General features: G+C 36.6%; 2 protein-coding genes across 2 annotated transcripts; one reads left to right on the plus strand and one right to left on the minus strand.

Moving 5' to 3' along the window:
- Positions 1–503: 503 nt before the first annotated feature.
- Positions 504–1,043, minus strand: LOC137398007 (uncharacterized). Its single transcript, XM_068084105.1, has one exon. It carries the CDS (start codon positions 1,041–1,043, stop codon positions 504–506), a length of 540 nt encoding a protein of 179 aa, XP_067940206.1.
- Positions 1,044–4,031: 2,988 nt separating this feature from the next.
- Positions 4,032–27,997, plus strand: LOC137398973 (pre-B-cell leukemia transcription factor 1-like). The gene is made up of 9 exons (XM_068085137.1): positions 4,032–4,272; positions 4,417–4,490; positions 16,698–16,829; positions 18,813–18,886; positions 20,509–20,699; positions 22,651–22,786; positions 24,623–24,737; positions 25,414–25,613; positions 27,320–27,997. Exons 1-9 carry the CDS (start codon positions 4,148–4,150, stop codon positions 27,395–27,397), a joined length of 1,125 nt encoding a protein of 374 aa, XP_067941238.1. The 5' UTR covers positions 4,032–4,147; the 3' UTR covers positions 27,398–27,997.
- The last annotated feature ends 3 nt before the right edge of the window (positions 27,998–28,000 follow it).

A 28,000-nucleotide genomic window follows, 5' to 3' on the forward strand; every position in this document is an offset into this window, starting at 1 on the left:
GTACAGATCGCAATACAGGGGACACGAAGCGAGAAGAAATGGAACTTTATCTAATTTGTAACCGGAAGAGACAGGAAACTTTCAGTTTAATAATAACACGAATAGAAAATATTGCCGCATTACTAATATATTTTTGGGTTGTTATTTAACACCCCCCTCAATCCAGCATATATTATCGTGGCCATTATGTCAGCGAGGATAGCGTTGGTGTATCGAGCGTCTGTATTTTGTGTTGGGATGCTGGTTTGGTCATAGAGTCCGCTGGATTACACTGGGTCGCAATATATTTGTAGGTGATATTCGTCTATTCCTTTACGAAATGATAACGTACAACTATGTGTTTTGATCTTGAGTGTTTAGCACCATCCTTTGTGAGCGCGATGGCTCCTTGGTTGTCGGTGTGGAGTGTAGTCTGTGCCGATTGTCCGATACCTAGTGATGCACATAAACCTCGTAGAAATAGTGTTTCTTTAGTTGCTTCAGCTAGTGCCAAGTATTCTGCTTCACAAGAAGATGGTGCTACTGTGTGCTGTTTTCTTGTCTTCCAGCTGATAGGTGCGCTTCCGAGGTCGAATACATATCCGGTTGTTGATCGTCTGCTGTTGATGTCTCCAGTCCGAGTCCGTATATCCTGTTAGTGTTCCAGTTGTCTTGGTGAAATGAAGGTTGTGTGTGAGAGTTCCTTTGATGTATCTGAAGACCCGTTTAACAGCTGTGGTGTGTCCAGGGCGTTCCAGAAATTGTGACAGTTTAGATACTACCCAACTTATATCGGGACGTGTTGCAGTCATCAAGTATATCAGGCTTCCTATGGCTTGTCTGTAGGGGAATTTTGTGTCTAAGAAAGCGTTATGTTCCTCGTCGGTTGGGTTGGTAAGTTGAAGTCCCATTGCAGCTGGTGTATCTGCTGGCTTACAGTCTCCCATGTTGAATCTTTGTAGGATGGATCTTGCATATCTTTCTTGACTCATCGGATAAGTACCATCCAGGTGTCTAGTGAAGTCAATTCCCAGAAACCATTGTAATGGTCCTCGGTCGTCCATTTTGAATCGTGACTTTAGCTTCTCTTTTACCTGTGCTATTGTGTCCTGATATCACTTGCAATGATTATGTCATCTACCCAAAATAGAATAATGAGTTGCTTGTCTAGTTTTGTGTAGGTGTAGATACATGGGTCAAGTTTGTTTGGTGTGAGTCCCAGTGTTTCCAGATAGTCAGTCAGGGTGTTGTGCCAGTTTTAACCGCTCTGTTTAAGTCCATATAGGACTTATGAAGTCGGCATACCAGTTTCTTACTGTCTTGTTGTGTCTGTTCATATCTTGGGGGTTGTTGGATGTAGATCTCTTTGTCGATGTCTGCGTTCAAGTAGGCTTCTTTGACATCCATTTGGTGCAGGAATAGCCCGTTGTTGCTAGCTTCCTGTAGAAGTGTTCTGATTGAGGTGAAGCGGGTAGTTGGTGAGAAGGTGTCTTCGTAGTCTAGTCCGTGTATTTGAGAATACCCCTTTGCTACATATCGCGCTTTGTATTGGTTGTTGTTCTAGTCCTTGGATTGTTGGAGTGTGTATACCCATTTTCCTCCTATTGCCATCCTGTCATCTGGTAAGGTGGTGAGTTCCCATGTGTTGTTGTCGAGAAGTTTTGATATTTCTTTGTCCATAGCAGTACGCCATTCATCAAAGTCCTCCGAGTTTATTGCTTCATTGTATGTAGTGGGTATCTGCTGCGTTGTGCTGCAGGCGTATTCCACAGTTGCTGTCTTAGTGTGGTAATCAGCTAGGTAGCTTGGTGGTCGAGTTACTCGCTTGGATCTGCCTTGTGATGTAGGTTGTGGCAGAGATGGTGTAGTGAGTGGAAATGATTCAGTTGAACCATGAGTTGATTCAGTTGAGTCAGTCTGTGGCTCAGTTGAACCGTGTGTGGCCTCAGTTGAGTCAGTCTGTGGCTCAGTTGAACCGTGTGTGGCCTCAGTTGTTTCGTAGTCATAGTCAGGGTTGGTTGCAGTGTCGTGTACAATAATGTTTCTTGTGGTGACCACGCTGTGGTTTAGATTGTTCATTACGTAGAATCCTTTATTACGCAGGTTTACACCTAGGTAGGTGCCAAGTTGGCCTCGATTGTTCAGTTTAGATTTGTGACCTTCGATGTAGAATATGCATTGTGATCCGAAACGATGTACGTTTCTCATGTCTGGTTGCTTGTCAGTGAACAGTTGATAAGTTGTGCTGTTGGTTCTGCGCTGGTATGCTCTGTTTCTAAGGTATTGAGAGCGTCTAACAGCGTAAGTCCAATATTTTTTTGGTAATCCTGCGTCAGTGTTGAGACATCTGGCCATATCCATTAGCGTTCTCCTTGAACGTTCAACCTTACCGTTTTGGTAAGGTGTGTATGGAGTAGATGTAGTTTGTTTTATTCCTCTTGCTAGTAGAATGTCCTGGAAACTTCTGCTCAAGTACTTTGTGCCATTGTCAGTGTGGATCTCCTTTACTTGTCCTATCGGTGCAATGTCAGCCAGAAATGTTTGTAGTGTTAGAGCAGTGTCGTCTTTGTTCCTCATGAAGTATGTAAATATCATGCTGGAATATTCGTCGATGTAATTGATGACATAGTGGTGTCCTTCGTGTGATTGTGCATTTATGGGCCCGCATATATCAGAGTGAATCCTCTCTAGTGGCGTCATGGCTAGTATTGTCTGTGTGTCTTGTGATTTTGGTTGTCTAGTTATCTTGTTTTGTGTGCAGGTCGTGCATGTGGGTGGTGTAGAGTCCTTCTGTGTAATTGTCATTCCAGTCGTTACAGTCTCGAGTTTACGTATGTCCTCGTAGTTCATGTGTCCTAGTCCGAAAATTGCCCTCCTGGGCCCATAACCTGTTGTTTGTGTGCTCATTGTTGGTTGCTCGTAAGTACAGATCGGAAAAAGGGGGGACACGAAGCGAGAAGAAATGGAACTTTATTAAATTTGTAACCTGAAGATAGAGACAGGAAACTTTCAGTGTAATAATAACACGAATAGAAAATATTGCCGCATTACTTCTACGCAAATTTAATATTGTAAACATAATATATTTTTGGATTGTTATTCAACAAACTGTCTTTGAGATTCGTCAATATGAATGCATTACTGTTTACCATGGAAGCTTTCAGCTGAGTCAAATATCATTTATTTGGCTAAAGATTATCATACTCTAGTTTGTAATTTTTCAATAGCATTACATGTCGTATTATTGTATATATATTTTTAGTATATATTAATTTATATTAAATATATATAATAATATATTATATATATATTATGTATATAATATATTAATACATTATATTAATACGTAATATAATATATTAATACATATAGTATATTATTATATATTTTTAATATAAATATATATAAACATATATATAGATATATTAATACAATATACATGTATATGTTAATAAATATTTTTGACTGTTCGGTATAAAAATTTGTTATTGTAGTCAGTAAATTATTTGACTATTTACATTTTCTTCATGTTGACTATATTTAATGTTGTTGTATGGTTGTTTTAGTAAACTTTTGTTGGTTGATATGGATTTTAAACAATAAAATTATATTTATTATCTAAAATAAAGTTTGCTGTATTACGGCATACACAAAAATTAATGTGTAAAATGCATATTTTAGCAGAAAGATGCACATCTCTAGTTGGCTCACACTCAAGCAAAAAGAATAAGAAAATTCATGTAGAGCTAATCGCCTTCCACTAGTTCTAGGGAACTATTGCGAAAGTCTGTAAAGCTCTGGCATCTAGCAGACGATCTGTTACACTCGAAAAGGGCACGGTGTAGTCCAGATTTGTAGATTGGCAAGTAAAGTCCAGATTTGTCTACTCATCTCGCTTTACATCTATGGACGTTCTTCAATTTTGCCGCAGCTTTTGTTGTTGTGACGGGGGTCTGCAGATATTTCAGGTTTGTGTGACTTTCGACAGAGCCATTGAGTATTACACTCAATGGCTCTGGCTTTCGAAATAAATTTTATTTTTGACCTAGAGAGGTCAGGAAATGTATTTCCGTTGGTAGTCGCTAGTTGGGTTACCTGCTAGTTGAAGTAGTGCTGAGTTATCGCAGGACGATAAACAGGAGAGAAATATCTGTCATATTGTTCAATAATGGCGCAGAATCAATATAGTGGAACATTCGACGATACTCACGAAAGCCGACAGCAAGATATTGGCGAAATTTTGCAGCAAATCATGACTATCACAGATCAAAGTTTAGATGAAGCTCAGGACAGGTACCGTTGTGCTTTGGCAAACATACTTCTGTTTTATTATACACATAATTTCCTTGTTCCTTGGAAGGTGAAATGATGCTTTGTGCAATAATGATTATTAGTGCTTCCCATTCATGACAGTGGCACTCCCTTTACTATTTGTAGAAAACTTTCTCTAAATGCACATATAATGAAACCTGCTTTATATCAAGTACTTAAGGAAATCAAGGAGAAGAGAGGTAAGCAAATTTTTTTGTTATAGTTGTGTATAGTAGTATTTTATAGTAGTTGTGGTGAAACGTGTTGTTTATTCATTTTATTTTTGCCTATTTTGTTAGCATCAAAATAGCAAAAGTTAACATTTTCATTACCATCATTTGCCCTCTGAATTTGTGTTAAACCATCAACGGTGTTCTAGTGTTTTGTAGGGTCAGCCGTTAGGTTTGTTTTCATACAATTCATTAGGTTGTGAATATCATCAAATCTAAGGATATACAAGTATCGAAAGCTAAATAATAGCTAGATCACTGTGTTCGAGACAATTGTACAGATACTCTTCAAATGTGTGTTCACATCACGTTTTTCCTAGCATGTCATTAGGCAAAATTGGTTCGCTACAAAATTTGTTTCTGTTCTGAAGCAAGAGTAAATGAAAGTATTTCCTAAAGCATACCTGCAAGCCTGCCTGTTTCTCAGAATAAAAGTATCTGTCTGTATTGAGGATAATTGATTAATCATAATTGATTTTTGTCATTGCCATTACTCCAAAAGCTACATCCTGCGATTTACCTACTTTTTAACCTTTCTTCCATTCATCTCGCCCATTATTGTTCAACCAACTTTTGTCCCTACCCGTGTGTCTTCCTGCTTTCTTGTCCAACTCTGTTCTATTGTTAGATTAATAATGCAGTTAGCAATTTGTCACGAAGCAAAAGTTATTATTGGGTGTTATTGAGCAGTGAAGGTGATGCTAATTCATATATCTATTTATTACTTTTGTGTTATTAATTCTTTTTATTCACCATTAGTTTGTTTTTTGAATTATTTTACCCAGCGAAAAACCTTTTGAATTTACTTGTTGATATTCTGAAAAAAAAATCGCAATCAAGATTTTTGAGAGCGCACAACCTACAGGTACTCGCAGGTACTCCGTGTTATTACGTATCTATTCAGAGACCAGTTGTGGTAGTTATTAATTTGCTAGAAATGGTACTGTTAATCCTCTCTTGGCATGCTAAGTGATAATTACATACCATTCTGGTGTCTCTAGTCATCCTCTCTATAAGAGTTGGTCAATAAGCTGTATTCATGATGTCCTAATAATTAGCTCTAGGGGAGCAGGAGAGTTGGATTTGCATAGTTTTCTCATTAGCGGTTAGCGCGTGATCAGACTGGCAGATTTGATGGCCGTCTCCCTGGCACTAGTCGAGTGGAATCATTCGTAGGAGTATTTTAGGCACTGGCCTATTTCACAATTGGCAGTCTGTGTTTTGCAAGGTTGTTTCATGGATGAGTGCATGAAGGTCGATCTACGGCTTAGAATGTGTTTTACAATAGATTGATGGTTGTCCTTTTCTACGATATTATTTATGGAGTGTCGGTGGACCAAATATTTTATTTAGTGCTGGATATTTGCTATTTAAGTTATGTAGCTCGTTTGACAATATGGGCATTTTACTTGAAAGTTTGAAATTTGAGAGTTGCCCACACCTTGAAGATTTCTAAAGGCAGATGGACTACTTTTTTGTTTATTTTTGTTGGAGTTGAGAGCTGTTTTTGAATCAAGAATGTCTGTCAAGCATGGCTAGTTTTCTAAAATTATTAAATATGAGGTTACACAAAATTTTAGTCGATTTTATTAGAAAGTAGCGGTATTTTTCTATCATTTGCGATCGTTTTAACATGTTTTAACATGAAAATTGACAAAACTTTATCGTAGTTAAAATGCTCAGGTTTTAGCGAAAGCACGATTATGACGTTCATAATTGCATTTCGGCAAAGGGAACGGACAGAATAGAGACACATAACGCTGCAACTTGGATGCAATAGCCGATATTAATAACGAGAGAGGCAACTAATGATGTCATTTCACCATCTATTTTGTTTCTGAGCATTTTAGCCATGATCAAGTTCTGTCAATTTCAAACTCGATACAACCTGGCAGTCAGATCACCTCAACCATCAAAAACATGATAGAAAAATGGCGATGCTTTCTAATAAAATCAACTAAAATTCTGTATACATTCATTCTTGAAGCGTTCAGATGTAAGTTTGATTGTCAGTCTAATCTCGAGCCAAGGCTACCACCCGCCAATGCTGCCACCCGCCAATGTTGCCACCCGCCAATGCTGCCACCCGCCAATGTTGCCACCCGCCAATGCTGCCACTCTTGCCACTCTTTTACTAGTCTAGTCAATAGAACGAGGATGAGAAATTATCTAACGGCTTCAGTTGCACGGCTGTCAGCTGTAATTGAGTTTGATGGTTGTTTGACAGTTTTCATCGGTAATTGTACTCAACATAGCCTTAGGATATGGAGCCAAAGTGGACTCTCTAAGAGCTTCTTCAACTCGAAGATGCTGAGAAGCATGTGAGGCTACGACTTGCATGCTCATTAAACATCTGCAGTTAGTAACTAGTAAACTCCTGGTAATGTCTAATAGTTAGCAGTCCAAACACCACGCAGTAATTTCACTTTGTCAGATTGCACTGAAGAGTATTTAACTTTGGTTTATCTCTTCTCAATACGAACACAAACAAGAGCACCAGCCCTTTTCCATTCTAACATTTTTAGTTGACTGTTTGATTCTTTTTGAGTTGTTTTTTTGTGCACAAGATATGCCATGTGGAGCAGAGCAGTCGTGGTCTAGAACGCTTGACCTGGAAACAACAGGTCAAGGTTCAATTTTCAAGAACAGCTCTTGTGGGGACAGAGATGACATCCAATCTTAAATCGCTCTTTGCAACTGAGCTGTTTGCAGTCGATGATGTTCCCTTGTTACTGTACTCACCTGACCTGTAGACAGCAGGTACTCGATCTTCCACGGAATGCTCATATACATGCCACGTGCCAAATAGTAGTTTTTTAGAATTTAAAAGCTGGCATCTGCATGATTTCAAAATTGCTTATGTTTCCTGAGTCTGTAGAGAGTTCTGGTCACTTCTGGTTCTGGCTTCAGTTCTGGTCGCCCCAATTCTGTCATTTATTGCGACCAGCAGTTTTACAATCCAGTGAGAGTCTCCATATGCATGCCTTATTTTATGTTGTTTATCAAATTCAAACATAAAACAACTAAACGAAAAGTTTTGATAAATAGATTAAGTGTATAACAATTAAAATACTAAATAAACGAAATAAATGAATAAATAACTCAATTTGTTTGTTTTTGTGTCATTATTGTTTTAGTTATTGGGTCAGTTTTAAGCATACTGGGGCAAAATTAGAAATGAGGCGATACACTAGTAGACCTACTAGCGTCAGTTTTTCAATGAGGTGTCAAACAAATTCCGTCCTTAACATATACAAATCATTGCTAATGATGTTTATGATGTGAATTGTTTAGCATTGTTTTTCTTGAATATATTTTCAGCACATCCTTATTCTAAATGATATTATTGTATTGTGATTGAGTTTTTATTACTTAAAGTCGATCTGCTTTCTTTCACGCATATTTTAGTTTTAATTTTAAAATATACTCCTTGAAGATCAGCTAACCAATCACAATGAAGGGGCAGGCATTCACATCCGTAAATACTCATACCCTAGTATCAGCATCAGCGACCACATTAATGTTTGTGTATTCGCCAGCCGCAACATTCCACATTTCTCCAGTGTTTCAAGCCATTCATTCATATACATTAGATTTAAGCTCACACTGTAACAAATTAATTGATGTCAATATTAAATGCTAACGAGTGCTGTGAATCAAAACGTTGTGAGCCAGTTGTTCGGATGCAGCCAAGGGTTTGATTTTTGACCTATGGAAAAGCAGCATTTGAGCTTTGTTTACTACCTTGACTGAGATAGTTTGAGTTTGTACTAGTGTATAGGGGTAGAGAGGTATAAAAACCAATAATAAATATTTAATGCAAAACACCCACCTGGTAAAAGTTATCAAACTTTTATATCTGTACAGGTAACTGTACTGTACAACCTTAGTAACTATAATTTATCTACAGTAACTTTAGTATATTTGGTGGTTATGATCTGCAACGAAAGGTAACATTACAGTGTAGCCTACTATATGCAGTACATACCGTAGGAAGTACTTAACTTCGAGACAGACGTATAAGATAAACGTTGAATTTAACTTGAATGAATTTAGCTTACTAAACACATACTTAAAGCTAAGCTTTAATATGTATTTTATCAGAGTTCAGCTTTTTCATCAGCTAAAATTTTATCATCTTTCCGGTTTTGTTTTCAATAACGCTGAACTGAGAGAGAACGAGCATCATATCTCTTTCATGCGTTGTGGGAGAGATTTTGGCAAATAGCATATTGGCATCTTCATTACTCCGACATATTCAGCACACGACTGCCATATTTGAAGTTGGAGAGAAACTTTTGTTGATATCGTATGGCGACAAAAATTGTCGTATGGCAGAGCGGGAAAACATTGTGTTTAATACCGTAAGGCAGATAAATCGTATAACAAGGTCATGTAGCCTGAGGTTGCACTGTAACTCATAAAAACGGATGTTTTTATGAGTTACAGTGCCGGACACAGTTTATACTGGACACAGTTTCTACTTAAAATGATTTAAAACGATTTTTATTGGCTGGATTTGCTATTCAGCCGAAGCTCACTGAGTGCAGTTGAAGCTGTTGATGTTCAATAAAGATTTGTCTCATCATGGCCTGACAAAGATCCTTAGTGAGAATAGCAAGTGAACTTGTTGCATCTGCTTAAAGCAAAATGGTTATCTTCTAGTCGTGTTTCAGTTTCATCTTGCACTCTACTACTAGTTCATATTGAGTCTACTAAGAACTTATTTCAACTTATTAAATATCCTTGTTCTGTTGGCAATCCGAATGCATGCGAAAGTTGGAAATGGCACTTGTGATTGATACTCAAACAAATGTTGCGCACGCTCAATTTTGAGCATTTTAAATGTTAAAACATTTTCCACATTTCAATCTTTCCTATTTCAATTTAAGCAGCTCCTAGTGCGTCGCTTCGACGCATTAGGAACTAAAATAATATTCGTAAATATTTACGAAAAATCTAAATTTGTCGTAAAAATATTTATGAAATAAAAATTTATATATTTCGTAAATAAATTATGTATTAGGACGAAATAATTTCGTGAATTATGTATATATTTTACGTAAAAATAAATGATATTCATTTTAATAAATAATAAAAAATTTTATTATTCATTAATAAAATATTAATAAATGTTTATTAATAAATATAAATGGCGAAGCAACATGTATCATTTTTAACAAAACGCTGGTGTTAAGTTGTAATGTAGAAATGTCCGTTGAAATACTTGTTGCAAATTGTTGCTGTAATTCAACATTTACACATTTCCGAATCCGCATCAAAGGAATTCGCACGAAGGAAACATAACGAATGTAAGCAGAGGCTGTTCATGTTTTTGAGAGCATTGCTGCCCAAACAAGACTATGCAAACCCCTATCAGAGCCTAATGGCAAGGGTCAAGGGTGACTCAGTGACTAGAGACATACTCGCAGAAAGTGATGTGAGGATGGGTGCTAGCTAGTGGCCTTTTCTGGAATATAACTCTATCACATTCACCATGTTTCCATGGCACGCATGATTCTCAAATTTGAGCCAATCCGCAAGTTAATCGCATTATGGACACGGCATAAATCCGCAAGCTAAGCGAGTTTTGGGATTCGCAAAACTTTATCGAATCCATCATGCTTGCGAATAAGGAAAACAGCATTTTCGAATGATGCGCATTAAAATACCGCACCACCTATTTAACTTTAAACATCTTCATTGCTTCCGTCGTCCTTCCTCGATTGAGTTTCACGTGTTTGCATCGCTAACACGTGCGTCGATAATTATTAAAATATAGAGTGCAATTCCTTACCTTTTTTCAACAAGTTGCCGGAGTCAATCTGCATCATGCGAATATCCATAGATACACCTAATTCGCATGATAACGCAACTTGCGAACAACTCCAAAGTCGCATGATGTGCTTCAAACATAGTAAGTGTATGTAAGGAAAGGCTGTGCATGTTTTTGAGAGCATTGCTGCACAGACTATGCAACCTTGCGGGACCCTTGTCAGAGCCCAGTGTCAAGGGTGCCTCAGTGATTAGAGGCATGCCCACTTGCAGAGAGCGATGTAAGGTTGGGTGCCCGCTAGTGGCCTTTCCTAGAAATTTAACTCAATCCTATTGTTAACAATAACAGTTAACATGGAAACATAACGATTGTTAACAGGTCAGGCGTTTCTAGACCACTAGGCCACGGTATCCTCTTTGTCTCATGGTCACACGACTTTGCAAAAGACAAAGAACAAACTCTTTCTACATAGAGACTGGTAAACCATCATATAACTTGTTCACATTCATGGTGTGATCAATCGCAACAGGATTTCAGATGAGCGCGTATTTCTTTGAAGTGTTGGTAAGCTGATGAAGTGTTGGTAAGCTGGAAAAGGGTTGGGTTGGACAGTTTGCTCACGGCTATAGGGGGTCATTAATCTTGAGGAATGCGCCGTCAACTTGAAATAAATGTAGTATCATTGGACTGAACAGTTGTGTCGAAATATTGACGTTAAATACAGCTTCATACCATGTGTTTTGATTGCTTGTTATTTTCCCCATTGTACACTTCAAACACAATTATTCGTTTGAGATATGCACAAACATTCTTCATTAGTCAATAGTTGTTTGTGGCTTTTCGACATTTGAGAGTTAGTTGAATTGCTGGTTTCATCTGATTTTTGCCAAAAATTTTAATTCCATGTAACAATACTAGGATGAAATAGTGGTCATCTCTTTACATTTGAACTTCTACTAAAAGAATTTCATCTGGAAGTACTGTACTTTTCGGACTATAAACCACATCTCTATATAAGCCGCGTCTGCTTTTTTTTTCAAAAAACGACAATAAAACAATACATAGGCCGCACCTTTGTATAGGCCGCAAAACTCAGGACGGTGCTTTTTAATGCGGCAGCAACTTAGCTGTTTAAAACAGAACAGTGCCTAACGGTACTGTTTCGTATTAACCAGCACTTTTTAACCTAGTGCCTAACGGAACAGTACCGTTACGCATTGTTTTGTATTTTCTTTCACCGCTAGAGGCGCACTAACCGGAGATTCTGGTTAATGCGCCCTAGCTGTGAAAGAAAAAGCCACACATTAGCCGCACCCTTATATAAGCTGCATGTCTCAAATCATCAGAAAAAAGTAGCGGCTTTTAGTCCGAAAAGTGCGGTATGTAGATTTGTCCATGATAAGTAGAGGTATTGTGGTCTCCTGCAATAATTTCAAATGGTTATGCGCATAGATTTTTATTAACTTATTATGAAGTTTGTATTCAGTTTTATTGCAATCTAATCCATTTTTTGTTCAACTTGTATTTAAATTTCCAATGTAATCCATTTGTTGCTAAATGCTCTAATTTTCAGATGCATTTTAAACTGTGAATATGCAATTCCCATGGAAAACTGTGTACCTGTGTGTCACTTCTTCCCCATTCTGAGTTGATGAAATTGGCAGTTGCGTGTTATTATCTACCCTATATTCACCAGTTTGGGTTATAAGTTGGTTTACCTTGTCAAAACACTCATTTAGCATGTCAAAACATCAGCCCTAGAGACAAGGCATGACAGGTTGCTATTTCACTGTTCAGTATCTAAGATGGCTACAGCTGTCTCCTGTTCCTCCCCCCCCCCCCCAGAAGTGAATCATCATGTGCAGTATTATTATGACTACTCCACTCTGCTTTCATCACTATAGTAGAATTTAAATCTCTGCCTTTATTTGAGCAAGAGTTTATATTTTGGCTTCATGTGGGGGAATAGAAATTACATCCCTGCTTTTATTTGAATAATAGTTTACATTTCTGCTTTTTTGTAGAACTTATTGTAAAATCTTTATTTGAACACTATCTCGCCCTATTTTTTCAACCTTTTTCATATGGTGGCGTTGTATTAGAGGCGACTTTCAAATAGAGGGTGACATTGTGTTTTTCAAATAACTTGTCAGAATTTTAGAAAGCTAAATTTCACCATTTTACGGGCGAAGCGAACGTCGCCTGTATTTTGCACTATCCCTCGAGCTACATTGACCCTTTGGCTGCAAGAAATCTGCTAACGTACCTCCGACTTGTCATAGGTCTCTAAATAAATATGCATTAAGAAGCTATGTAGCATATCTACCAGTTGATATCTATTGCTTGCAATTACCTGCGATGATATAACTAGTGCCCTGCATTGCAATATGTTGTAACTTCCCATTTTTATTTCGTTCTAAATTTGAAGTCATGTTTTTTATTCGAAACCTATATTTAACAATTGTGCATAAAATCTCATTGTACACATTGGTATGTTTGCATTCAAAAATGGTTTTTTGTGTGCAATAGAAGAGGAGTTATGAGCGTCGATCCATGTTGAGCCGAGTTTAAATAACTGCAAGGATGCGATCAGATAATATGCTATAAAACTAAAAGTTTACAAATTATATATATAGTCGTAATCTATCAAACGCTACAAATATATATTCAAGAACGAGTTGCGTAAACAAACCATAATTATAATACATGTATAGAGAAACGGAAATTAACATTTTTGAAACAAAAAGATTTGCAACTTGTTTGCAAGTTGCGTTTTAATCGTTGCTTTGCTTTCGTATGAACCCATTTCATCTCCTGACTCTCTAATACCTTACACAGAGCCTGCTGACTTCAACTCTTCTTCTGTACTGCTGAATTAGTTGATATTAGCGTCCAAACAAGTTTTTAGCCGAGCAAAGTTTTTATGCGTTGCTATTTGAAAAACCTTTTGTAAAAATGGTGATGAACTTTTAGCCTAACTGGTAGTACTACCAGTTAGGCTAAAAGTTCATCACCATTTTTACATCACCAGTTTACATTTATGATGGATTCTATACTTATAGAATCCATCATAAATGTAAACTGTTCTTCACATACTTCGAAGTATCAAGGTCAGGTTAAATAAGGAACAACTATTAGTCTGATACACTTATTAATTATTTCTATGGTGTTGTTTTCATAGTTATGATGAAAAAACCAAAAGCTTTCGAGTCGGAAAACAGACTTCGATATGCACAGAAACAGCGAAATAATTAATTGTTATCGATGTAATTAGGTCATTACTAGTACGATTTTGTGGACAACTATTTTCTGAGCACTTGCTATTATGGCCGTAAAGATCAAAGAATGTTAAAGGCTGACACGCTATTTTTCAACCTGAATTGATCAAATTGAGATTTTACAGTATATCTTTACTTTTATCTGAATAGTAGAGCTTATATCCCAGCTTTTATCTCAATCACTCGGTTTCCGTGCTTCGAATGGATTCGGAGTTGACCACTGCCGACTAATTCACACCTTACTTTTCCAACGATTCGGAGTTGCACTTTATCAATTTTTCCCCGACTATCGATGTACTCTTCAAAACAGAACTGTTAAAATAGAATCGCTTTTGGGTCATAGTCGCTTTTCAACTCACGTTTTGTATACTTATTGCACTAACTCAGCTCCGATGCCTGATGAGTAGTGTCATTATGTTTCTTTATTGCTGCCCTTTACATCACAAAACAGCAACAGAACTTACTACTTGCTATATAGTTAATACTTGGCAATTTGCATGAACTATAGTCTATTTTATGATGATGGTTTCTATATATTGAATTGGATAGGAAAAAGCCTCTATTTGCAGAAAAGATGAAAGTGTGATATTAACAACATAGACAATGTAGTCAAAACAAAAAAGATATGACAGGAAGTTGCAACCACAAACCATAATACAGTAAATAAAAAGTAATTACTTCATCGTTGTTGTATGACCAATCTAGCGTTGCCCATAGTAGTTAGAATATACCCACGCGGTAGTGTGATAAAATGCACTGAATTTTCTACCTCCACTGGGGAGAGCTTCACTGGATATTATCGATCCGCATCGATCCGCAGTGAACATTTCTGGGACGTCGAATAGTAGTCTCACTGGGAATGCTTTAACACAAACTTTGCGAAGCGAAATAGCTTCAAATCTACTCCCATTTTTTCGTATCTATGATTCGATGTGCAAGAAACCCCGAATCTATTCGAAGCATGGAAACCCAGTAAGCAATAGAGTTTATATTTCTGCTTTTATATAGATAACAGGACTTATATTTCGGTTTTTATATAGATAACAGGACTTATATTTTTGCTTTCTCTTGAATAATAGAGTTAATATCCTGTTATAAACTAATGATATGAGCCGATTTATCTGATGTACACGTAACCGTTTGTTTTCGACAAATTGCGTTTGTAAACATGATGTTTTGCGATGTTGTCGGTTGTGGGTCATTTAATGTTGTTTTATCGAATTCTAAATCATTGAGGTTCATGTATGATACCTTTTTTTACAAAAATTGGACTCGGTTTCTTATTTTTGTGCTCATGATCTCCTTTTGCCTCAGGCTAATTTTACTTAAAATTACGTACTCAATTCATGTGCTACCAAAGGCTTGTGCACAAGTGTTGATTTGTAATTACCTCCCCTACACTTCCAATTATCTGTTCTCATTGGGTTGGAGAGCTTTTTTAACAATAGGTGATCAGGTTCATTTATTGACATGCTAAATTTTTAGAAGGAAATTAATCTAGTCATTAGGTCACTGTTACTATTGTGTGTTCCATATTGAATCTCATCAGTCACTACTAAAAGTAAGAGATTTGGTTGTTGCAGATCTCAAGTATAAAAAGGGAAATGGGTGTCAGATGGCACAGCGTTATACCGCAGAAACCACATTCCTCAAATTCCTTCTGTAAAAGTTTTTAGTTTTTGTTTTTCTGGCTTTTCAAGTATATCTTTTGTTTTCTTGTTGCTTTTTCGCTTTCTTGAAATGTTATCTCTAACTATTTAATCATTTCTCTCTCTCTCTCGGTTGACTGCAGTTTCATTTGTTCGCCATTTGGTAAGTCGATTGCTTCTGGCATTATCTGTCATCATGGGCTGCCCTATTTTATCATAGTAGAAGTGCTACTCATTGTCTATTGTACCGCCTTGCTCTCTACTGCCCATTCATCAGGATCTCTGTCAAAGTTGATGATTGATTAGTTTTCCTTTACCTCAACTTACCTGGCTCTTCACTCTATATATCTTTTCATTATGACCTTAAAAATGTCTTCTCTAAGAACCACTTACTTTAGTGAAATTTTGTGTCAAGGCTGGTTCACAGTATATCGCCGTATCTCGGCATTGATGCCACAATACTTCGGTGATCGTTGATGATAACGATGTTCACACTATCACAAACCTATCCGCGTTTACATCAGCAAATACTCCGTGGCGTAGTGCTCTCATTTTTCTTTTGAAATTTTCGCCAAGAAACCTCTTTGTTTTCGCATGACTGAAGTCAAATACTAGTCCTGCAGCAACGGTCATAAACGGAAATAAATCACGCTATTGGTGACCGCGAATTACCATTGCCTAAATAGTTCACATTTGAAAGGCGGTCGTCAATGTTCGGCAAAATATCGAGAAAGTTTGACAACTGCAAACTTTCTCGGTGTGTCCGCATTGCTTCGTCGATGCCATCGATTTAAAGTTCACATAATCGACAATGAAAGCCGAAAGGAAAACGCTGACCTTAAGGTGATATAGTGTGAACCTGCCTTTAGCTCAATCCACCATGTTAACAGTAAACGGCAAACTTATAAAATAGTTTCTCTAAAGCATAAAAGAATGTGTTAGCTCTGTGGTTGCTGATTGGAAGAGCACACTTCTTTAGAATCCCTAGCTATTGTTTGCTTCCTAGCGACCCATTTAGAGGAGGATGAAAATGAAATGTAAAGGCATTTGAATGGTCGATTATAGGGTCTAAAAGCAGTTCCATTTGTTTGGCCAAATATAGGATCTAAAAGTAATTGCAGTTGATTGTAGGGTGTGAAAGTAGTGACATGTGATTGGTTGATTGTAGGGTCTAAAAGTGGTGACATTTGATTGGCCGATTATAGGGTCTAAAAGTAGTGGCGCTTGATTGGTCGATTGCTTGGCCTAAAAATAGTGGTATTTGGTTGGTCAATCATAGGGCTTTAGCTCCAAAATATGCCGCCTTTTACCAAAACTTCAAAGTTAACTTCTTCAATCATGAGTAAGATACCTCATTTTCTTTTTTGATGCACATGAGTCGGACTATGAAATTGCTTCCCTTTCTTGCATATTGATATCCATTATTTCGACAAAGTTGCAGATGATTCAATAGCCATCCATATTTCTGTCTCAGGACTAGGTTCAATGACTCGGCAGGCTGAAGAGACGCCGGATGCTCAGCTGATGAGGATGAACAACATGTTGCAGGCAGAAGGCGTAAGCGGCCCTGATCCAGGAGCGACGACTCCGTCCGAAAACACTATTGGTATGTGGTTGAAACTTTACTGTGATTCACATCAGCTGATATTTGTAAGATCATTGAATAAGGCTCTCTCCAAATTTTTATGGGCTGAAGAGTTAGATGGTGGTGAGTCAGAGTTTACCTGGAGAGTTGGTACTTGTTGGGGTTTGGTTAGAAAATTGCCTAACGCGAAAACACATTGGAACTACAAAACATCAAGCAATGTCATGGGTGAAATTGCTGGTGTGGATGCTACAGTTAAAGCTAGCAGTGAACACGCTCATACATGCTTTTGTTTGTCTGTTGTCATGTTGTTTGTTTGTCATGCTTTCTGTTGTCTGTTGTTTGTTGTTTGTTGTCATGCTTTCTGTTTGTCAATTTGTCGTGATTGGCTAGGTGATCATCGGAGGATATGTTTCAAAATGAAACCCCCAGTAGTTCGACTTATAACTATAACTCAGTCGTTATAAAGAAAGATAGCGGACGCCTCAATCAAACTGCTTTTTGTTTTTTAAATAACATTACTAAAACTAAATTCTAGATTCATTTATTTTCAATTTATTCAAAATTGAAATTTGTTCAAAATTTATTCAAATAAACATTCAATTTATTTTAGGTGTCAAAATGAAATTTGATCTTTGTGAATGTCAAGGACAAAAATTTATACCCATGTGTGACATTTTTCGCCGGTTTTCCAGATTTTTCAGGTTAAAGTTTTGGTTATTAGAAATTTCGGTAGAAGTATTATTTTGTTCTCATCATTCATCACAAAGCACCTTAGACAATACATAAGTTTGGTGGAAACCAAAGCGGTTGTGTGGTTATTCAAACACATTCAGTGATGGTGATGGTGGTGCTAAGGGGTAAGTTAGATTACTATGAGTAGCTAAACGGCAAGACAATCACTGAATGAATAGTTCAATTGTCAGCCAATCGCTGAATAAGGAGTCCAACGGTCAGCCAATCACTGAATGAATAGTTCAATTTTCAGCCAATCACTGAATAAGTAGCTCATCTATCACTGAGCATAAAATTGATTTTGTGGTCATAGATCATATTACTATTTGTATTATTCATGCAAATCATTGCTCTATCGTTTGATTGATGATTTATTTGTTTAAAAATTAAAATAATAATTATAAAAAGTATTTTTCAAGTTTTTTGGGTTACGATATTCAGTTTTCAGCACTGATTTAGGTTTTTGTCTATTTCTTTGCTCTTCAAAACAAAAACAAAGAATCAAATGAAGAGTTGTTTTTTTCTTGCTTCCATGTTGTATGAGTGTGTTACCTGTTCATAGCAGTGGAAGGTATCAAGATGGGTCTCAGATTGGATGGAATGATAGGTGCTGGTAATATTATTGCCTCTCTTTAAACTGGCCCAAATATGAGTATGCAGGTCGTTACTTCAAGTAGTATTCAACGACTCGGATGCATGTCTTTGACTACATCCTGTATGTACCGTAGCAACCTTGAAAGTGACCAATCATGAAGAGTTTGCACAAAATATTAGTAGATTTTATCAGAAAGTATCAGTACTTTTCTATCATTTGTAATTGTTTTTGATGTTGGAGATGACCTGAGTGCCAGGATGCTTCAAGATTAAAATCGACCAAACTTGATCGTAGTTAAAATGCTCAGATAAAGCAAAGGTGTGATATGATGTCTATAGTTGCAAAGAGACCGACAGAATTATAGTGATGCGTAATGCTGTGACTTGAAAGCAACAGCTGATATCAACTAAAGCAACGATAACTACTAGTTTATTCATTTCGCACGTATCTTTCTTCTGAGCACTTTCACCATGATTACATTTTATCGATTTTAATCTCGAAGGCTGTCAGATCACCTCAAATATCAAAAACAATTGCAAATGATAGAAAAATATCCATACTTTCTAAAAAACTCTAATGACATTTTGTGTAAGTTTATCTTACAAACTGGTTAGTAGTTGGAGTCTGTGTGTCGCATAGAAGTATTCATAGAGGTATTCATTTTGGGATTACAGAGCATGCTGACTATAAGAGCAAACTAAACCAGATTCGAAATATTTATCATCAGGAGCTGGAGAAATATGAACAGGTTTGTTTTTCTCAATGATAGTAAGCGCATTACTTCTAGTCAGGTTGGAATCTTATTTCCTTCTACTGTAGGCACCCCTACAACGTAAAAGATCTGTTCTGAAAATATTTACAGTGGTGTGAAAAATGTATGGACCACCCTATAAAAATTAATCATTGCTAATGTTCAGCACTCGAGGTGATGAAATCCCTCATTAAACTCTTGTTGATGAGTAGAACCCGTGTGAAGTATACATCAAAAGAAAGGTTAACATGAGTAGAACTTGATAAAAATAACTTGAGCTTGAAACAACAAATAGTAAATATTAAATAATATAAAAATTTATAAAATAGATAAATTTAGTAAATAAAATGTAATAAATGACGCTAAATAATTTTTCGAGAGTCAAAGTTAACAATTATTTTTGATTATTCTCATTCATTTTTTACTAAAGCTAAACCTTTATTATGTTTGCATTCAAAGACGTTATGTAGAACAATCCTCATTTTATTATATCTTGCTGAATAGAAAACTTTGTCTTTGAAGTTGCTAAAAATGAAATTACTGATTTTAAATTTCTATGTTAGCCAGGGACACAAGTCTGCATTTCAAGTGGTAAACTACTTCAAATGGTGTTTAATAACTTATTTGAATTGAGGAGACTCAGATCTCCATTTGGATATATAATAAGTGCAACTTTAAAGAATTGGTTAGCAACTACGATACCGTATGTATTAAAATTGGTCCAAATTCTACGGCGGTCCATTTTTTTACACCACCCTACGTTGTAAAGATTTCACGTTATACTATCAGTAAGATCCATGTAGATTATCTGATTCGTTCCAAGATGGTCATAAACTCTCTCATTAGGAAAAGAAAAAAGAACTAGACTTAATCATACACTGTACACATAGTCTACACAAAGACTGTACACTAACTGTGGTATTATTGGTTTGTATTTACAACTTATCCCTTTTTTTAGTTTAAGGTCCATGATTACAGCAATTTTACGTTACCATAAGAGAGCACACATCTTCAATGTTAATTCAAATTGATTTTTTCCCCTTTGTCCTTTATAGCAAGGGCTGCAAGAAGGAAAAAATATTGTATATTTCTAAAATAAAGTAAAATAATATATATTTAATCGTTATCACTGATACCCTTATTCGCCGGTTTTCCAAGTTTGACAAGCGAGAAAATGATACTTTTAAGATTAACTATGGTAATCAACATGTGTAATAACTCTGTGCACAGTTATCCTTAAATATGAAATGGCGGTTTAACCGAAATGAGTCACTACGAAAGGTGCGACATGATGTCACTAGTTGCACTAGTTGCTTTAGTTGATCTCGGCTATTGCGTTCAAGTTACAGTGTTACTTGTCTCTATTCTGTCCGCCTCTTTGCAATTACAGGCGTCATAATCGCACTTTCGTTTGATCTGAGTATTTCAACCATGGATCAAGTTTTGTCAATTTCAATCTTGAAACATCCTGGCGGTCAGATCACCTCAAACATCAAAAACAATCATAAATGACAGGAAAATACCTATACTTTCTGATAAAATCTATTGAAATTTTGTGCAAGTTCATATCTAAATTCAGATTTTTTTCTACTTGTCTATGGTTTGCTCTGTGGTTCCAGGCATGTTCAGAGTTCACCAACCATGTTACCCAGCTACTGCGGGAACAGAGCCGTACGCGGCCTGTTACTAACGTCGAGATGGACGGAATGGTCAACATCATCAAAAAGAAGTTCTCCACTATTGAGACACAGTTAAAACAAAGCACATGTGAAGCTGTTATGGTACTGAAGAGCAGATTTTTGGATGCCAGGTATGACAACTATCATTTTAATTGCTAATGACAATAGTGGCAGTAGTGGCATGTGTCACGTGATGTTCTGGCTATTCAATCACTATATTTCCATGGTGCGCAGTATAGCGAAGCAGTCCCCTCCGAAGTCGAGGGGATTGTACGTTTCCATGCTGCGCAGTGGTTTTCAGCAAATTAGCCAGAGAAGAGAAATTGTATAAATCGAATCGCCTGATGGAGAAATAGAATCGATCACGGATACCGAACGTCATAAACGGTCTTTTTATGATTTTGTCGTCATTATACTTTTATTTACAATACACATTCACAAGGTTTTACAAACCTTAACACACTTTTTACAAAGTAATATATTTTTAATAAGTATTTTTAAGTAATATATTATTTATACGTTAATTTAGTTTTGGCATCGATAACAAAGTCCATGAAAGTAATCACCTCATCATCCTCGTGAATGCAGACCATGATTAAATTTAGGTGAAAGAAGATCGGAAGAATAGAAAAAAACAAGATTAGCAGGACAACCTTTGTACTAGTTTATGGCCCTCGAAGAATCCGTCTCCACGGCATGAGAGCTATGCGCAGCCACTGCGCAGTCGCTGTTTCCTTGCTGCGAATTTGGACTGGCTTCGCACTGATCAGTGCGCAGTGATTTCAGTGCGAAGACGCCGTTTCCATGATTCGGAGATAGCGCAACTCCGAAGCACTGCGCATCATGGAAACAGTGATTGATGTAGTCAGTCATGTCAGGTGTCATTTGCCATGATATGACAAGTGTCAAATGCATCTTGTCTCGTGATTGTTAAGACAAACAATCACTATGTTTCCATGATGCGCAGTGTTTCGGAGTTGCGCTATCTCCGAATCATGGAAACGGCGTCTTCGCACTGAAATCACTGCGCACTGATCAGTGCGAAGCCAGTCTAAATTCGCAGCAAGGAAACAGCGACTGCGCAGTGGCTGCGCATAGCTCTCATGCCGTGGAGACGGATTCTTCGAGGGCCATAAACTAGTACAAAGGTTGTCCTGCTAATCTTGTTTTTTTCTATTCTTCCGATCTTCGTTCACCTAAATTTAATTATGGTCTGCACCCACGAGGATGATGAGGTGATTACTTTCCTAGACTTTGTTATCGATGCCAATACTTTTCGAAAAATAGGTGGCAAGTCCTAAATTAACGTTTGAATAATATATTACTTAAAAAATACTTATTGAAAATATATTACTTTATAAAAATTGTGTTAAGGTTTGTAAAATCTTGTGAATGTATATTGTAAATAAAAGTATAATGATGACAGAAGCATAAAAAGACCGTTTCTGACGTTCGGTATTCGTGATCGATTCAATTTCTCCATCAGGCGATTCGATTAATACAATTTCTCTTCTCTGGCTAATTTGCTGAAAACCACTGTGCAGCATGGAAACGTACAATCCCCTCGACTTCGGAGGGGGCTGCTTCGCAGTACTGCGTACATGGAAACATAGTGAATAATAGGTGTTAGTTTAAATCTATCATTATTTTTGTGTTTATGCAAAACTTGCTTTTGTGTAAACATTGGCCAACAGGCAAACTGTTGTTAACCAATGGGGGGTGCTTTTCCTTCCTTCCCTTTACTCTAAGGCTACGAGCATGGGACCCTTAGCTAGGTCTGCGTTAGATTTCTCATTGGTCCCATATCACTCATAACTGTGTTATAGTATGTCTAGTCATTAAGTTCTTATCCTGTAGTTTTCTAGGCATGTTGCTTGGTTGCATATCCATTTTAGGCGATTCTATATATGTTATTTTAAGTGAACAAAATTAATCGTTTCAGAAGACCCGGTTTGTTTATATTTGCTTGTATTTTGGTATGTATGGTTGCCAAAGTTTGTTAACAAGATGTTAATTTGGATTGAAGACTAAAAAGAACCTAGAAATCTATGTTGAGTTAATAAAAGTAAACTTCTTATGCAGACGGAAGAGAAGAAATTTTACGAAACAAGCTACAGAGATACTGAATCAGTATTTCTACTCACATATATCTAATCCCTACCCGTCAGAGGATGCTAAGGATGATCTAGCCAAGCAATGCAACATCTCTGTTTCACAGGTGGGTGGGTCTGCAACTGCCCCTTCTTGCACGCTGATCATGTTTGAGTTTACAGCCTAACCGCAGCGTACTAAGGTATCCATTCGGATATTTTTTGTCTGTAAAAACAGTCAGAGGTTGGAACAAAGATTCTTTCGCATCTAAGTTTATTATCTAGACTAAAAAATTTCACATTGCATGTTTTTGATATCATCTGATACCTATAGCAGTGGTGGCCTATTGGTCTAGACTACAGCCCCTCACCTGCGAACAATAGGTTGGGGGTTCAATTCTCAAGAAAAGCCACTGGTGGGAATAGAAATGACATCCAAATTTTAATTGCTCTCTGTCACTGGGCATGTCCATAGTTGTCAAGGCTATTTTGCCACAGGACTCGGACATGTCCAGCCAAGATAAGAGAGTCATTGTTTATGCCACAGTGCATTTAAAAACACGTGCAAGCCTCGCTTGCTAGGCAGATATATTTGATCTTCGAGGGTCTGCTTATATATTTCTGTGAGTTTTATTTTTTTTATATTCGTTAGAACAATTATCTTCTATTTTTTTTCTTGGTAGCGCCTCTGATAACTTCCGAGAGTTGATTTGAAAACTTATGTTCATGTCTTTTTATTAGGGTGTTGTAAATCAAAGAAAGGAACTGTCTTCTCTTTTTGCAATTACAACCTCTCGCAGTAGTTTACCAGAAATCTGAAAATTAAAGCTGATATTTTCTACCTAAAATCAAAGGTTTAGTTCGGAAGTCCTAAACAGTAAGGACTGTTTAAAGTTACCCGAGCGCCATAGAACTATCTTAATAATAATTCTATGCCATACCGTTGAAACTATATTTGAACATCTTGAACACCTCAATTTAAACGTCTCTAGTAGCGCACCACTACTATAGGAGAGGGTTGGAAAATACAGAGCCTTTCTTTAATTGAACGCCACTTCTATTAGACCGCCACTTCAACATTCATTATGTTTGATCCTTACGAATCCATAATAGCAAGTGATCAGTAGAAGTGTCCACAAAAATAGTACTATCAATAACTCAGTTACATCAATAACAATTAATTATTTCGTTGTGGCTGTAGTGGTTGCCATGCTTTTCGTGATGGTGTACCTGTGAAGATCGATCGTCACAATCATAAGAACAACACTCTGATTCGAAGTCAATTAAGTCTAAATTCGGTCCATGGTTTTCAAATTCATGCATTAGGTAGTTACAAACTGATTTGAAGACTCTAAAATGTTTTGATGAGCGATAGAATAATCTTCAGGAACAGCATACAACGTCATAGCAGCCATCGTTATGGCGTATCAATGTCCGTTTTCTAACTCCATAGCTTTTTGGTCTTTTCCTCAAAACTTTGAAAGCGACACCATAGAATTAAGTAATAACTGTATCTGGATAATATGCTTTACTCAAAGTAGTTCTTTCTTTAACTCGATCTCATACTTCATCCTATATGAAAAATCAGTTAGCAAAAATGCGGATGCCAACGGCATTAATGTCGCTCCGCCCGAAAGGGATTACAATTTGTAGGCTACTTTAGCATCGTTTCACAGGTAAAAGGGTTATATTCATTTTTTCCTAAATATTGACCAGCTAATCAAAAAATAAAGCACGGCCATCTATTTAAATATTATCTTTAATAGAATGCCACCATAGGGGAGGGTAGGAAAATAGAGTGCCACGAGGCACAAATATGGGATTCTCAGTATGTAATATTTACTATAATAGGAGCCGTATATGTCTGTAGGTCAAAATAAAATATTGCTACGTACAGGATTCTAAACATGCTTCAGGAGCAAATAAGGGACCAGCAGTTAGAGCACTTATATTTTGTCTCGCAGGTCTCCAACTGGTTTGGCAACAAGAGAATCCGCTATAAAAAAAATCTTGGTAAACAACAAGAGGAGGCTGCTATGTACGCTGCCAAAGCTGCCAATAGGGAGGCCAGTCGTGCTCGTAAGTCTTTGCCACTTTGTCTTTCATTTTTTCTTCAACTTTAACCTTATCATTTTCTTACTGTTCAACGATCCTTGTCCATCTTGTGCTCCCTCTCGACCCTGTCATTCTCTCTCTTGTTTATCCTGCCATTCCATTTTTTTACTTCTCCTGTTCCCTGTCTACCTGTTTCTTTTGTTTTGGTTTATTGCTCTTTTTTATTTCACTATATTTTTGAATGAGATAAAAAAAACATGAAACATCAGTATATATGACTTTTTCTGTTTTTCGCACTCACATTCCCCCATCCTTTTCTCATCTCACATTTTGGCCTCTCAGAACAAGTTAGTTTTACTGGCTATATAGCAAATGTTGCAATACATTAGTACTAGCATCAGCAGTTCAATGAGGAGATGTCAAACAAATTTATCGTCATCGACAAAAGAATCAATATATATATATTGATTTATATATTGATTTATTATTGATTTATAATCAATATATACAAATCAATGTCAATGCCACTTATAATGCGAATTGCTTAGTGTTTATTTTTTCGGAATATATTTTTAAAAGGTCCTTTTTCTTGATGGTATATTCTGAATTGCAACCATTGTTTTTTGCCGCCAGCTTGACTACCAGGTTACAGTTGTTGTAACAGTTCTGTTTAATTCTGTTGCGCTATCGTCTGTTGCAGCTTATTCAATGAGTCCAGCTAGCCTTGCATCTGCAGGACAGTTTATGTCTGGATTAGGGGCGGGCGAAGGAGCCTTCCCCGAGCAAGTCGCTGCCAATATTCAGTCTTCTACAGCTTCAATGAGACACATTATATCACAAGCTGCAGGGAATTACAACTCTCCTGATGTTTACCATCTCCTGTCAGCAGCCGACAGACAAGTAGGTCATGACTCATTGTTAGCTAATGGGATAGTTAGATAACTTTGTGTTCGGCGTGTCGGGGTTGTCCTACCGTTCTCATGGAACTTTGGGCAGCTGATCGCACAAGTATATTTAGTAGGTGAATGATGAATTTTTGTTTAGTCTCGAGGACTGTATCCTTATTTCTAGTATATATTGGTAACTCTATGCTTTGTATATTTTGGTGGCTGTATGCTCTGTATATAATGGTAACTCTGTGTTCTGTATATGTTGGTAACTGTATGCTCTGTATATAATGGTAACTCTGTGTTCTGTATATGTTGGTAACTGTATGCTCTGTATATAATAGTAACTGTATGCTCTGTATATGTTGGTAACTCTATGTCTAGTATATATTAGTAACTCTATGTTCACTATATATTGGTAACTCTATGTTCAGTATATATTAGTAACTCTATGCTCTGTATATAATAGTAACTGTATGATCTGTATATGTTGGTAACTCTATATCTAGTATATATTAGTAACTATGTTCACTATATATTAGTAACTTTATGTTCAGTATATATTAGTAACTCTATGTTGACTATATATTGGTAACTCTATGCTCTGTATATATTGGTAACTTTATGCTCTGTATATATTGGTAACTCTATGCTCTTTATATATTGGTAACTTTATGCTCTGTATATATTGGTAACTCTATGTTCAGTATATATTGGTAACTCTATGTTCTGTGTATATTTGTAATTCTATGCTCTGTATATATTGGTACCTTTATGCTCTGTATATATTGGTAACTTTATGCTCTGTATATGCTGGTAACTCTATGCTCTGTATATATTGGTAACTCTATGTTCAGTATATATTGGTAATTCTATGCTCTGTATATATTGGTAACTCTATGTTCTGTATATATTGGTAACTCTATGCTCTGTGTATATTGGTAACTCTATGTTCTGTGTATATTTGTAATTCTATGCTCTGTATATATTGGTACCTTTATGCTCTGTATATATTGGTAACTTTATGCTCTGTATATGCTGGTAACTCTATGCTCTGTATATATTGGTAACTCTATGTTCAGTATATATTGGTAATTCTATGCTCTGTATATATTGGTAACTCTATGTTCAGTATATATTGGTAACTCTATGCTCTGTATATATTGGTAACTCTATGTTCTGTATATAGTGGTAATTCTATGCTCTGTATATATTGGTAACTCTATGTTCTGTATATAGTGGTAATTCTATGCTCTGTATATATTGGTATCTCTATGTTCTGTATATATTGGTAACGCCATGTTCAGTTTTCCAACTTGTACTGCTAGTATTGCTATAACTCTAGTGAAATGATCTGCTAGTTTTTTTGTCAATTTAAAAGTATTTACTACAGTAACTGGCTAGACATGCATTATGAGACCTTATTAAGTGTCTTGCATTTAAAGTGTTGTGGGTTTTGATGCCGTGAATAGTTTTATTTGATTATTTAAATTTATACAACATTTTTTCTTCATTTAAAAAGTGTTTTACTCAGATGCTTAGCCAATCATATTTATGTTAAATTCTTTTACCAGATTGTCTACTTGTGAGTTTTGCTTCACGCATTTACTGAACTGCCTTCAGACACACCCTCTCTCAATATAAATTCATCGCTGATTATCTATCTGGCATCATGAGCATTGTTCAACTAGGATTGTCAGTTGTCCTCACTTTTTGTAGAGAGTCGAAGATGCGCGTAGATACAGTAGTCCAGGCATATACAGCAAAGACCAGGACAATATGTCAGCTAAAAAATAGGAACGTCCAATCAAATCTCTCGTTCTCACAGGACTAACCAATCACACGGTGTGAGACACTTTGTTTCCTGTTTGTACAACTGATGGTTGCTGGTTACTAATGACTAGCACCTAATCTTACTACTGCCAAAGAGACATCGAGTTGCATTTAGTTGTGTAACGCAGGGTTCAAGGTCAACTTTTACCATTAAACTGCTGTCAGTTTCTCAATTCACAATTTATCTATTTCTAGACCAAATGTTATTGTCGGTGCTCCTCTCCTACTGTACAGCTGTAGTCATTCTCTTCTACTGTCAGTTATTATTTTATATTCGGCGTATCCGTTTGTTTTTTATAGTACACTATGGTCATCTCATAGTTGTCAGTGCATTTTATAGATACTTCCTATTTGCAGCATGGTGTAGCTAGGGGGCATTCGCTTGAGTGTTCAATTGAAATTCTCATGTCATGATTTTCTACTTTTGGAAGCACTTGTTCTGTGCCCTCCTAGTATTACTGCCGCTAGTTTATTGTTACATAATTCATATCAAGTTTTATTAGTTCGAGATAGTTCTTTGTAATATATTATCATTCATCTAAATATATAGATAATTTTATGTTACAC

This window comes from Watersipora subatra, chromosome 6 (assembly GCF_963576615.1).
Source record: "Watersipora subatra chromosome 6, tzWatSuba1.1, whole genome shotgun sequence".
In the NCBI taxonomy this organism is placed as follows: Eukaryota; Metazoa; Bryozoa; class Gymnolaemata; order Cheilostomatida; family Watersiporidae; genus Watersipora; species Watersipora subatra.

What these genes read in the sequence shown, in the direction of transcription:
- LOC137398007 (XM_068084105.1), bottom strand. Translation starts at nt 1,043, where the DNA reads ATGGACGACCGAGGACCATTACAATGGTTTCTGGGAATTGACTTCACT.
- LOC137398973 (XM_068085137.1), top strand. Translation starts at nt 4,148, where the DNA reads ATGGCGCAGAATCAATATAGTGGAACATTCGACGATACTCACGAAAGC. An exon ending in GGAAATCAAGGAGAAGAGAG is followed by an intron (nt 4,491 to 16,697) that starts GTAAGCAAATTT and finishes TTTCTGTCTCAG; the next exon opens with GACTAGGTTCAATGACTCGG. An exon ending in TGTCAGCAGCCGACAGACAA is followed by an intron (nt 25,614 to 27,319) that starts GTAGGTCATGAC and finishes CACTTTTTGTAG; the next exon opens with AGAGTCGAAGATGCGCGTAG.